General features: G+C 37.4%; 3 protein-coding genes and 1 long non-coding RNA gene across 6 annotated transcripts, besides 1 other annotated feature; 3 read left to right on the top strand and 1 right to left on the bottom strand.

Annotated features, from left to right (window-relative positions):
- The first annotated feature begins 168 nt into the window (after positions 1–168).
- Positions 169–2,961, top strand: Hsp70-2 (Heat shock protein 70 (Hsp 70) family protein). The gene is made up of 2 exons (NM_120327.5): positions 169–644; positions 953–2,961. The coding sequence occupies exons 1-2, from the start codon at positions 431–433 to the stop codon at positions 2,698–2,700; spliced, it is 1,962 nt and encodes a 653-aa protein (NP_195869.1). The 5' UTR covers positions 169–430; the 3' UTR covers positions 2,701–2,961.
- A 38-nt stretch (positions 2,962–2,999) lies between these two features.
- Positions 3,000–5,560, bottom strand: AT5G02480 (HSP20-like chaperones superfamily protein). Its single transcript, NM_120326.3, has one exon. The coding sequence runs from the start codon at positions 4,842–4,844 to the stop codon at positions 3,318–3,320; it is 1,527 nt and encodes a 508-aa protein (NP_568100.1). The 5' UTR covers positions 4,845–5,560; the 3' UTR covers positions 3,000–3,317.
- Positions 5,031–5,129: a sequence feature (AT5G02480.uORF1).
- A 1,482-nt stretch (positions 5,561–7,042) lies between the features above and the next one.
- Positions 7,043–7,251, top strand: AT5G00855. Its single transcript, NR_142445.1, has one exon. It is a non-coding gene; the product is annotated as an other RNA (long non-coding RNA).
- A 789-nt stretch (positions 7,252–8,040) lies between these two features.
- Positions 8,041–10,678, top strand: DPA (Transcription factor DP). 3 transcript variants are annotated; one of them, NM_180697.3, is made up of 10 exons: positions 8,041–8,281; positions 8,567–8,691; positions 8,779–8,840; positions 8,924–8,967; positions 9,207–9,278; positions 9,367–9,507; positions 9,602–9,670; positions 9,892–9,990; positions 10,069–10,139; positions 10,233–10,678. In NM_180697.3, exons 2-10 carry the CDS (start codon positions 8,573–8,575, stop codon positions 10,432–10,434), a joined length of 879 nt encoding a protein of 292 aa, NP_851028.1. In that variant the 5' UTR covers positions 8,041–8,281; positions 8,567–8,572; the 3' UTR covers positions 10,435–10,678. The 3 variants fall into 3 exon arrangements, with proteins under 3 accessions (NP_851028.1, NP_851027.1, NP_195867.2); NM_180696.2 differs by having other exon boundaries at positions 8,058–8,152; positions 10,233–10,675; NM_120325.4 differs by having other exon boundaries at positions 8,281–8,691.
- Positions 10,679–10,772: the final 94 nt, after the last annotated feature.

The raw sequence follows: 10,772 nt of genomic DNA, 5'->3' as shown, positions 1-10,772 counted from the left end.
AGCCTTTAGTATGTCTTACTGGCCCATTACTCTACTACGAAATCTTACGTGTCAAGTAATAAATAAATCGACCCCACATATGAACGTTATAGAGCAGTTTTCCAATTTTCAACACGCGCTTTTCAGTTTTTGGACAATATCACTTTTTCCCTTTTCAAAATTTGGACAATATCAGTTTTTTCCTCTTTTTTTCCAGGAACATATTTGCCTAGGATTTGGAAAAGGAATCTATCACTTAGCTACCGTCAGATCAACCTCAAACATAATCCAACGGTTATAAATAATTACAGAACATTCTGGAAACTCAAGTCTCAGCCTTATAAAAAACAAGACTTCAACGCTCTTTCTTCACAAACCTAAAAACCTAGCTCTATTCTTTCTCTTTGCTGCTCTTAAACTTTTTCTTAGCTTTTTCTATCTTCGTGTGATAATGGCTGGTAAAGGAGAAGGTCCTGCGATCGGTATCGATCTTGGTACGACGTACTCTTGCGTCGGAGTGTGGCAACACGACCGTGTTGAGATCATCGCTAATGATCAAGGAAACAGAACCACTCCCTCGTACGTTGCTTTCACTGACTCCGAGAGGTTGATCGGTGATGCTGCTAAGAACCAAGTCGCCATGAACCCTGTTAACACTGTTTTCGGTATGTAAATCTCATCTTTATGCTCTGTTTATTCGTATTTGAGTTAAAGTACGAATTTATAGGGTTTGGTTAATCTCATCTTATGCTCTGTTGATTCGTATTTGAGTTGAAGTAAGAGTTTTTAGGGTTTATAGGATGATCTTAATTGCTTAGAAGTTTTTGAATCACTTGTTTGCGTTATATTATGAACTCTTCCTGTGAATTTAGGATTTTTCATTAGTTTGAACAAAGAATTTTAGTTGAAGTTGATGTTTTGTTTTGGGATTGTTTGGTTGACTAAACTCTATTTTGTTTGCTAATTGTGACAGATGCAAAGAGGTTGATTGGTCGTAGATTCAGTGACGCATCTGTCCAAAGTGACAGACAGTTATGGCCTTTCACTATCATCTCCGGAACTGCAGAGAAACCAATGATTGTCGTCGAATACAAGGGAGAAGAGAAACAGTTCGCTGCTGAAGAGATCTCTTCCATGGTTCTTATTAAGATGCGTGAGATCGCTGAGGCTTTCCTTGGCACTACGGTCAAGAACGCTGTCGTCACTGTTCCTGCTTACTTCAATGACTCTCAACGTCAGGCTACAAAGGATGCTGGTGTCATCGCTGGTTTGAATGTTTTGCGTATCATCAACGAGCCCACTGCTGCAGCCATTGCTTATGGTCTTGACAAGAAGGCCACAAGTGTTGGAGAGAAGAATGTTTTGATCTTTGATCTTGGTGGTGGTACTTTTGATGTCTCTCTTCTTACAATCGAAGAGGGTATCTTTGAGGTGAAGGCAACAGCTGGTGATACTCATCTTGGTGGGGAAGATTTTGACAACAGAATGGTTAACCATTTTGTTCAAGAGTTTAAGAGAAAGAACAAGCAGGATATCACCGGTCAACCGAGAGCCCTCAGGAGATTGAGAACAGCTTGTGAGAGAGCAAAGAGGACTCTTTCTTCCACCGCTCAAACGACCATCGAGATTGACTCTTTATATGGTGGAGCTGACTTCTATTCTCCAATCACCCGTGCTAGATTCGAAGAGATGAACATGGATCTCTTTAGGAAGTGTATGGAGCCTGTTGAGAAGTGTCTCCGTGATGCTAAGATGGACAAGAGCACTGTTCACGAGATTGTCCTTGTTGGTGGATCCACCCGTATCCCTAAGGTTCAGCAATTGCTTCAGGACTTCTTCAACGGCAAAGAGCTTTGCAAGTCTATCAACCCTGATGAGGCTGTAGCTTATGGTGCAGCTGTTCAGGCTGCGATCCTAAGCGGTGAAGGAAACGAAAAGGTCCAAGACCTTCTCTTGCTTGATGTCACACCTCTCTCCCTTGGTCTTGAAACTGCTGGTGGTGTCATGACCACTTTGATTCAAAGAAACACAACCATTCCAACCAAGAAGGAACAGGTCTTCTCAACTTATTCGGACAACCAGCCTGGAGTGTTGATCCAAGTTTTTGAAGGTGAGAGGGCTAGGACCAAGGACAACAACCTCCTCGGTAAATTTGAGCTTTCTGGAATTCCCCCTGCTCCACGAGGTGTCCCTCAAATCACTGTCTGCTTCGACATTGACGCCAATGGTATCCTCAACGTCTCTGCTGAGGACAAGACCACTGGAAAGAAGAACAAGATCACAATCACTAATGACAAGGGTCGTTTGTCTAAAGAGGATATTGAGAAGATGGTTCAAGAAGCGGAGAAGTACAAGTCTGAGGATGAGGAGCACAAGAAGAAGGTCGAGGCCAAGAACGCTCTTGAGAACTACGCTTACAACATGAGGAACACCATCCGTGATGAGAAGATCGGTGAGAAGCTTCCAGCTGCAGACAAGAAGAAGGTTGAGGACTCTATTGAGGAAGCAATCCAATGGCTAGATGGTAACCAATTGGGTGAAGCTGACGAGTTTGAAGACAAGATGAAGGAGTTGGAGAGTGTTTGCAATCCGATCATCGCTAAGATGTACCAAGGAGGAGCTGGTGGTGAAGCTGGTGGTCCTGGAGCTTCTGGAATGGACGAGGATGAAGCTCCTCCTGCATCAGGTGGTGCTGGTCCCAAGATCGAGGAAGTCGACTAAGTGTTCTCTTAGTTATTTTGTCTTTTTATTTGAACTCTCTCAATTTAGTGTTGGATTTTATGTTCTACATTTTCTTTGATCTAAGTACTTTCTCTCTATTGTTTGGTCATTGGTGACCCCTTTCTCTTAACAATGCTTTAGTGGTCACTTGGTAGAAAGCTTTGTTATGAAAATTTCTTTACATGTCAGATTCACATAAGTGTGTTGAATATTTAACAAAGCTTCGAAGAAATGTGATCAAACTAGAAAAAAGTGAGAACGATAAAAGTAAGACTACTTTCTTTTGGAGATAAAACAAAAATAAACCACTACATCATGTTTGATGATCACAACCTATATTTTACTTTGTTTACATATGAAAAACCTTTGTTACATATATTTTTTGTTGTAGACAATTTAGCCTTTTTATAAATAAAATAGTGTTTACTAATCAAATAAAATTGTGGTTAAATACAACTTGCTCTGAAGAATATACTTTTTAGAAACGAAGACAAAAAAAAAACTAAAGTGAAAAAGTTATACTTAAAAAACAGCACTTTCTGCTTTTGCTTATGCTTATTTCCCCATTGTACACAACAAAATGCTTCTACAAACACTTTAAAACATGGTTGCATCTTTCATCCGAGGTGGTGTGACCGTAGACAAACTCTAACCTCGTGTTCTTCCTCCACTCCTCCTCTCAATTTTGGAACCACAATCTCTAAAACTGGTCCAGTCCCATCAAAGTATGCTTCAATATTTGCTTCTTCCGGAATCCGATTCGGCAATTGTATCTCCCTCATGAATTCCCCTGGAGGACAATGCTCAGCCATCTGATCAACCAGCTTGAAAGTCCGGTCCCGTCTCTTCACAAACGAAGCCCTCGAAGTGCTTAGTCCCGTGACCTTCACGATTCCATTTGTGATATTGTTCCTCCATGAAACCTTCACGGTGTTCAAATCCACAAATGGTAGAGTTATTACGACCAGATAAGCTTCTTCGTCCTCATAGACGGTTTTTGCAGCAGTTACAGGTCCGCAGCTATTCTTCATCACTCCCGTGAAGTCGTTTACCCAACTGGGCGGGTCCTTGGCGTGGTGGGTCTCGATGTTGTTAACAGTCAAACAGCATTCTTCTTCGCTGCTTCCAGGAGATAGAAACTCTTTTCTCTTCTTGTTGTTGATGACTCCTCCTCCTGGAGATTGATCAGACGAGTCCCCATTGCTACTGAAAGACGCATTGCTTGTCAAATGTAAGCCGGAGCCATTGAGAATCTTCTTGGCGTTATTCGGTGCTGCTTTAGTAACATGAGCTGGTCTCTCTAGCTCGATGTCTGTGTTGGGAAGATTTCTCCATGAACCGAAATCACTAGCATCAGGAGGGATAGTGAACTTCAAATCTCGACCCGTGAGCTCCATCCATCTCTTCTTATCTTCTTCACCGACACCAAACAAACTCGGCGAAGCCACAAACTCAATCCCGTGAAGACACTGAGGATTAGAGAGTCCCCTGTAATGCTTCCTCTGCATTCTGTGAGACCGAACAAACCCTTTCTCCGCACTAAACGGAAACGGACGCTCACCTTGACGAGAATGCCCATTCATATAGCTTCTCAACTGCATTTTCCCAAGCGCATTCTCAGGTTTATCCTTAAAAGCCCACATATACATGTTCTCCATATCATGCTGAACAAGAAAAACATCGAGCTTGAGATCAGATTTATCAAACCCAGTAAAACATCCTCCTCCTCCTCCTCCACCACCACCACTTTCCCTAATGACCTTAGACTTGGATTTCTCATTCAACGCCGGTCTGAAGTAGAAGCTAAAGAAAAACCAAGCTCCCCACATACTATCCCCTCGTTTCAAACACTTCTTAGCTACTTTACTCGGGACCACATTGAGAAACGTCTCGGTCTCATAGACATGAGAGCTAAGACCAACATCCAAAATGTTATCACAAGAATCCAAATTCCAAGAAGGAGAGCTTCTTCCTACAGACAAAGGCAGATTAATGTCTGGTGGATTATAAAGAGTGATTTGCCTATTACCATTGTTCATCTCCAAATCAAGCTCTTCATGAGATGAGCCACTAGAATCCATAGATAAAAGCGTTGACGGATGATGATTCTCCATTGACAAAACAGTAAGAATTGAACCTTTCATTTTTCAAAATCTACAACCTTGCTTTTTCTTCAATCCACCACAAGATCTCCCAAATCCCAGATCTCCCAATTAACCCACATATTGATTAAGATCCAGAATCTCGATTCCCAGGAAGACACAAACAAATAAAAAAACCTCTTTCACTCTCAAAGAAAGATGAAGAGATTTTAAAAGTGGCAGAGACTGCTAGAGGAAGACAATATCCAACCCTAACCCTAGAATTTCCCGAAATCCCCCAAAAAGCGGCGGGAAACTCCGACTCAAACCCATCCGAGAGATATACATATCGAAACTAAAAATCTTCCCTTTTTTACATTCAAAGTATCACAACCTAAAAAAAAACAGACCTTTAAGAACGAAGAACCTCTAAGAAGCTAAACCCAGAAAATACCTTTTGAGAGAAGCAACAATGAATCGTGACGGGTTCCACAGTGAAGAACACAAAAGCTCCCCCATTTTCACTAAACTTATCAAAATCCAATCTTTTTATTCTTCTTCAAAGACTTGTTTTTGGTGTTAGTGAGAAAGCTTCTCTCTTTTGGAAACGGTGGGGGAGGAGAGGTGTTTATGTAAGAAGAAGATTGGATTAAGGGGAAGGTTCGTTCGTGGCTGAGTGAAAGAGAAAAAGAGAGAAGGAGCCTGAACTAGATACCACCTGATCCCCACTCTCTCTCTCTATCTCTTATTAACTAGTCTTATTTTTATAGGTTCCATCTAGACAAATTAAACAATGTTTCTTTTTCTCTCTTACGATTTTATGCTTTGCTTATCGTGGTGTTACATGTGCTTATCAACCAATAAATTTGATAATTAAAACCGGTTTGCGGAATTTTTTAATTAGATAAACAAAATAAAAAGCTTCATATCATTCAAATGCCAAAAATAATTAAGGGAAATAAACCGGTTAACTTTTGTCTTTTCAAAAAAAAAAAGTAATATTTAATCATCTTGTAATAAACCGAATTTCGCATCTATCTTGTTACAAGCAACAACTTTTTATATATCAAGAATAGAATTATGATGTGTCTTGAGTTTGATGTGAGTAATTGAATTTTATGTGTATGATATATGTATGATTTCTCGTTACCGATGTGTATATGATTTTTTTGTATGTATTGTATATGTAGCGAAAACTCTTGTTTGTGATAGGTGTTGTTATAATCTTGCTAGATAGTTGTGGTCTATGTGGAGACATTGTTGGTGATTAGTTGAGTGATATGATTACTAATCCTAAAATATTATTTAAATCAATTGTAGTGACGAATTGCATTATTGTGCCCCCAGTGAGTGTAACAAAATTAATACTATTTTTTATGTATAGTTATTTATCCATTGAAGTAGGATTATGCGTCATCATCAGTGTTTAGTATACATCGGCCTACGAATTTAATTAACTAATCCAGCTTTGTTGACTATCTAAGTGTATTATAAATTCTAAAACAATCGAATCAAAGAGTTTGAGGATAACTACGAGGACAACATATTTTTTACTTTAAAAAAAAAAAATGCATTTTGAGTCAGTTTTATGAGTATCATATTAGCTTGTTGATGTATTTCACCATGTCAGTTTTTAATTTATGAAGGCGAGTAATGATTGTGTAAAAACAATTTTGGGCAAACATAGGAAAAATATAAAAAACATATTAAATTTCCAAAATTAAATAAATAGTCTATTACTCTACTAGATTTCAGATGTTAAGAAAGAAAAAGCTACTGGAATAAATACGCATACCATATGATACGGTAACATTATTTTGTTTATTGTATGTTCAGTTCCTCAAGGGACACTTGAACATTATGAATAATATATTTACTGCAATAGATATAATTGTTTATGTGATATAAACGAAAGTTGACAAAAAAAGAAGACTAATTAAAGAGTAGAATTAGTGAACCAAAAAAAAGAGAAGAAAGAATCAAACATGACTTTAAAAACTCAATAATTGAGATCTGAGAAGACATTGAAGATGACCCCAAAAAGATATTGGGAGTTGCCACCTCTCATCTCCCAAAACAACGACAGATATACAAACAGCAAACAAACATTTAAATAGATCACACTATTTCTTTTTTTTGTAATGACAAAACATATATTTATATATTCTGACAACACATAGAAACATCAAAGTAAACAAATCAAATTTGAAGTTATATTGTTTCAAAATCTTATGATAGTGCATAGCTATGAATAGCATGAGGAATTGATTAGTCCATACCGGTCTGATTAAGGTATACGAGAAGGAAGGTATACATAAAGGTTAAACAAAAAAAGAGGTGAAGAAGAGAAACATGGCTAGTGAAACTCTAAACGGTTGGAAATGATGATGAAGCAATGAGTAAGAGAATGACTCTCCGCAATCAAGCAGCGTAGGAACTAGGAACAGCTTTGGTTCTCATGGCCATGCTCCAAACTTTCTTATCAACTCGAACTAGTTAAAACTACAAACAAAATAATTTAATTTAATCTTCATATGGAGAGAAAAAAAACAATCATGGAGAACAAGTGGCAAGTACCAAGTGGTTGCAATTATCATAAACATATCCTTTTTCAAACTTTAAAGCTTTTAATCGGTTAACAACTTGAACAAACAGTTATGCTGAAATTTATCATATAGTTTTCAGTACTATACGAGTACGATCATCGTATAAAGAAGAAAAAGAAAAAGGATCAAGCAACTATGCATATATTCTTTCGATCTAGTGAAAGTGCAACGCAACCTTCTCACACGTTGCAGGCTTAAAGCACTAACGTGTAAAACTATAAGCATCTTAGAAAAGAAATAAAAAGTATATGAGAATAGTGAGTTTTTTTTTTTAATAGTTACAAGTTGATGATACGGACCATGTCTTATATATAAGACGAAAAAATCATAAACTTTATAAGCTAGCGATAATGTTTTCAATAACTTAAATGCATACGTACCAAACATTTTTTCAAGATTCAGTGAACTTAATATTATTATTTTTTAAACAATTGGATCGAATACAAACACAACTGTCAACATATGTAATAGAGACAGCCAAATTTTCATTATTTATTTGGTAACGTTATCGATTATCAAAGAGTTTAATACGTGATCGATTTTAGACATATAATTAGCCCAACGGGCTTAAAATTACAAAGAGTTACAAAAGGCCCATTTAAATCCCCCGCCAAAGTTGAAAAACGACACCGTAGCGGTTGGGTTCGAACACAGAGAGTGCGTGTGTTTTGTTTTTGTTGAGGCTTTTGATGGGCTATGGAGAATTCTGTGTTTGTTTGTTGTTACAGTTTGTTTGTTTGTTTATAGCGGGAACTCTCACCCAAAGTAATTTCATCTCCGATTTTTTTTTTTTGGTTGTTGTTCGCATCTCTGTGTAATAAAAAGAGTAAAACCAAAACCCTAGAAAAAAAATCTCCATCTTTTTTTATTCCGCCATTGGAAGATCGATCACTGGTTCGTTCTTTGATCTTTTGAAACGGATTCGAGCTTTAGCCTTTATTTCTCTGAACTAGGGTTTTCTTCACCATCGTTAGATCTAATCCAACTGGTTGATGATTCCCATTTCATAAATTTTGTTTAGCTTTTGTTAAAAAATTGAAATTGGAGCTGTCAACAATTTAGGGTTTTTTAGATTGTGTCTATTGATTCATCGGTTTTAGTCAACGATGGATTTGAGACATGAACAACTAATTGATTTGATTTCGTGTAGCTAACTTTGTTAATTGGTAAATTGTGTAGAGAAGGATGAGTATGGAGATGGAGTTGTTTGTCACTCCAGAGAAGCAGAGGCAACATCCTTCAGTGAGCGTTGAGAAAACTCCAGTGAGAAGGAAATTGATTGTTGATGATGATTCTGAAATTGGGTCAGTGTTAATTATTCTTCTTACTCACAAAGTCTCTGGTTTTTTTACTTGGAGCTAAAATGTCTGTATTGAATTTGTGTTTAAAAGATCAGAGAAGAAAGGGCAATCAAGAACTTCTGGAGGCGGGCTTCGTCAATTCAGTGTTATGGGTCAGTGATATATCTCTCTTAGCTCAAACATGCCTGAAGTGAAAGTATTGTTGTTTTGCTGATTTTGATTTAACTTCACACAGTTTGTCAGAAGTTGGAAGCCAAGAAGATAACTACTTACAAGGAGGTATTACTCTCTTTGTTCCATTAAGGAATTGGTGATGTAATCAATGAGTTTTCAGTTTAAGACGCATTAGAATTGATCTTTATATGAACAAGTATTCACTTCAAGAAGCAATCCTCTAAGTTAGTTGTTGAGCATTGTCTCAAATTCTTCTTCTAATCAGGAGTCTTGCCCTTATATAGAGGCATTGTATCAGAAAATGTGAAAATCTACGTTTGAGACTGTGGCTCTTGTGATTCCAGGTTGCAGACGAAATTATTTCAGATTTTGCCACAATTAAGCAAAACGCAGAGAAGCCTTTGAATGAAAATGAGGTATAGCGAGATGGAAAGCTCATATCATCTGTCTTGAGTTATTTGGAAAAAAAAAAAGCTATAACAACATTCTCTTATGTTCAATCAGTACAATGAGAAGAACATAAGGCGGAGAGTCTACGATGCGCTCAATGTGTTCATGGCGTTGGATATTATTGCAAGGGATAAAAAGGAAATCCGGTGGAAAGGACTTCCTATTACCTGCAAAAAGGATGTGGAAGAAGTCAAGGTTTAGCTTCCAAGCTTTTCCTTTCAGTTATCTCATCTATGTAATTGCTCTCTCTCTTCGTCTTCTCTACTAATCTCTCTACCTCTATTTGCAGATGGATCGTAATAAAGTTATGAGCAGTGTGCAAAAGAAGGCTGCTTTTCTTAAAGAGTTGAGAGAAAAGGTGATCTTCTTTCTGTTTGATGGAAAATTTAAATACAAGACTCTCTTAGAATTTGAGATCTTGTTATGCATGTCAATAGATGACAAAAGTTATTGATATTGCAGGTTTTCTAGAATCCATAGATACGTCGTGTATTGAATCATTTTATGTTGTCTTAATGAAATGTTAAACCGTCTTTCTACGTTTTGCTTATAATGTTACTCAAATGTTGTTATCATCAGGTCTCAAGTCTTGAGAGTCTTATGTCGAGAAATCAAGAGATGGTTGTGAAGACTCAAGGCCCAGCAGAAGGATTTACCTTACCATTCATTCTACTTGAGGTACTTCAAAAATCTCTTTCTCGTCCGTAGTTTCTATTTCATGTTTTTCGATATCCTAATCTATTTCCATCTCTATAGACAAACCCTCACGCAGTAGTCGAAATCGAGATTTCTGAAGATATGCAACTTGTACACCTCGACTTCAATAGGTAAAAATAAACAACATTTCTTCTCAAAATCAAAATCAGTTCTGCTATCTCTTAAATCGGAATTGAAATCTTCGTAAATTTTGTTGTGAGCAGCACACCTTTCTCGGTCCATGATGATGCTTACATTTTGAAACTGATGCAAGAACAGAAGCAAGAACAGAACAGAGTATCTTCTTCTTCATCTACACATCACCAATCTCAACATAGCTCCGCTCATTCTTCATCCAGTTCTTGCATTGCTTCTGGAACCTCAGGCCCGGTTTGCTGGAACTCGGGATCCATTGATACTCGCTGACCGAGCTTCTATTCCCAAATTCTTCAAGAAGAAGAAGTAATGATCTAATTGGTATACTAAAAAATTATACATCTGGTTTAGTGTTCAATTGAGAGAGACTGTAAAATCAATTCATAGGCCAACAAATGTTTGTTTATCCAATTTTCCTTTTTATTCGAACTTGATGCGATATTTCAACGGAAACAGAAACTATTGTTTTAAACCAAAACTAACCGTGTTGAATCTATTGGCTATTTTCCTTCTGTTTGATTGGTCTAACAAATTTAGTCTCCGGTTAGGTTGGTTTACCGAAGCTAGTTAGATTCAATTTACGCGCTTAAATGGCGCGTGTGCTAGGA

This window comes from Arabidopsis thaliana, chromosome 5 (assembly GCF_000001735.4).
Source record: "Arabidopsis thaliana chromosome 5, partial sequence".
Lineage (NCBI taxonomy): Eukaryota > Viridiplantae > Streptophyta > Magnoliopsida > Brassicales > Brassicaceae > Arabidopsis > Arabidopsis thaliana.
Note: the sequence above shows the minus strand (reverse complement) of the source record. Positions and strands in the feature narration are given on the sequence as shown.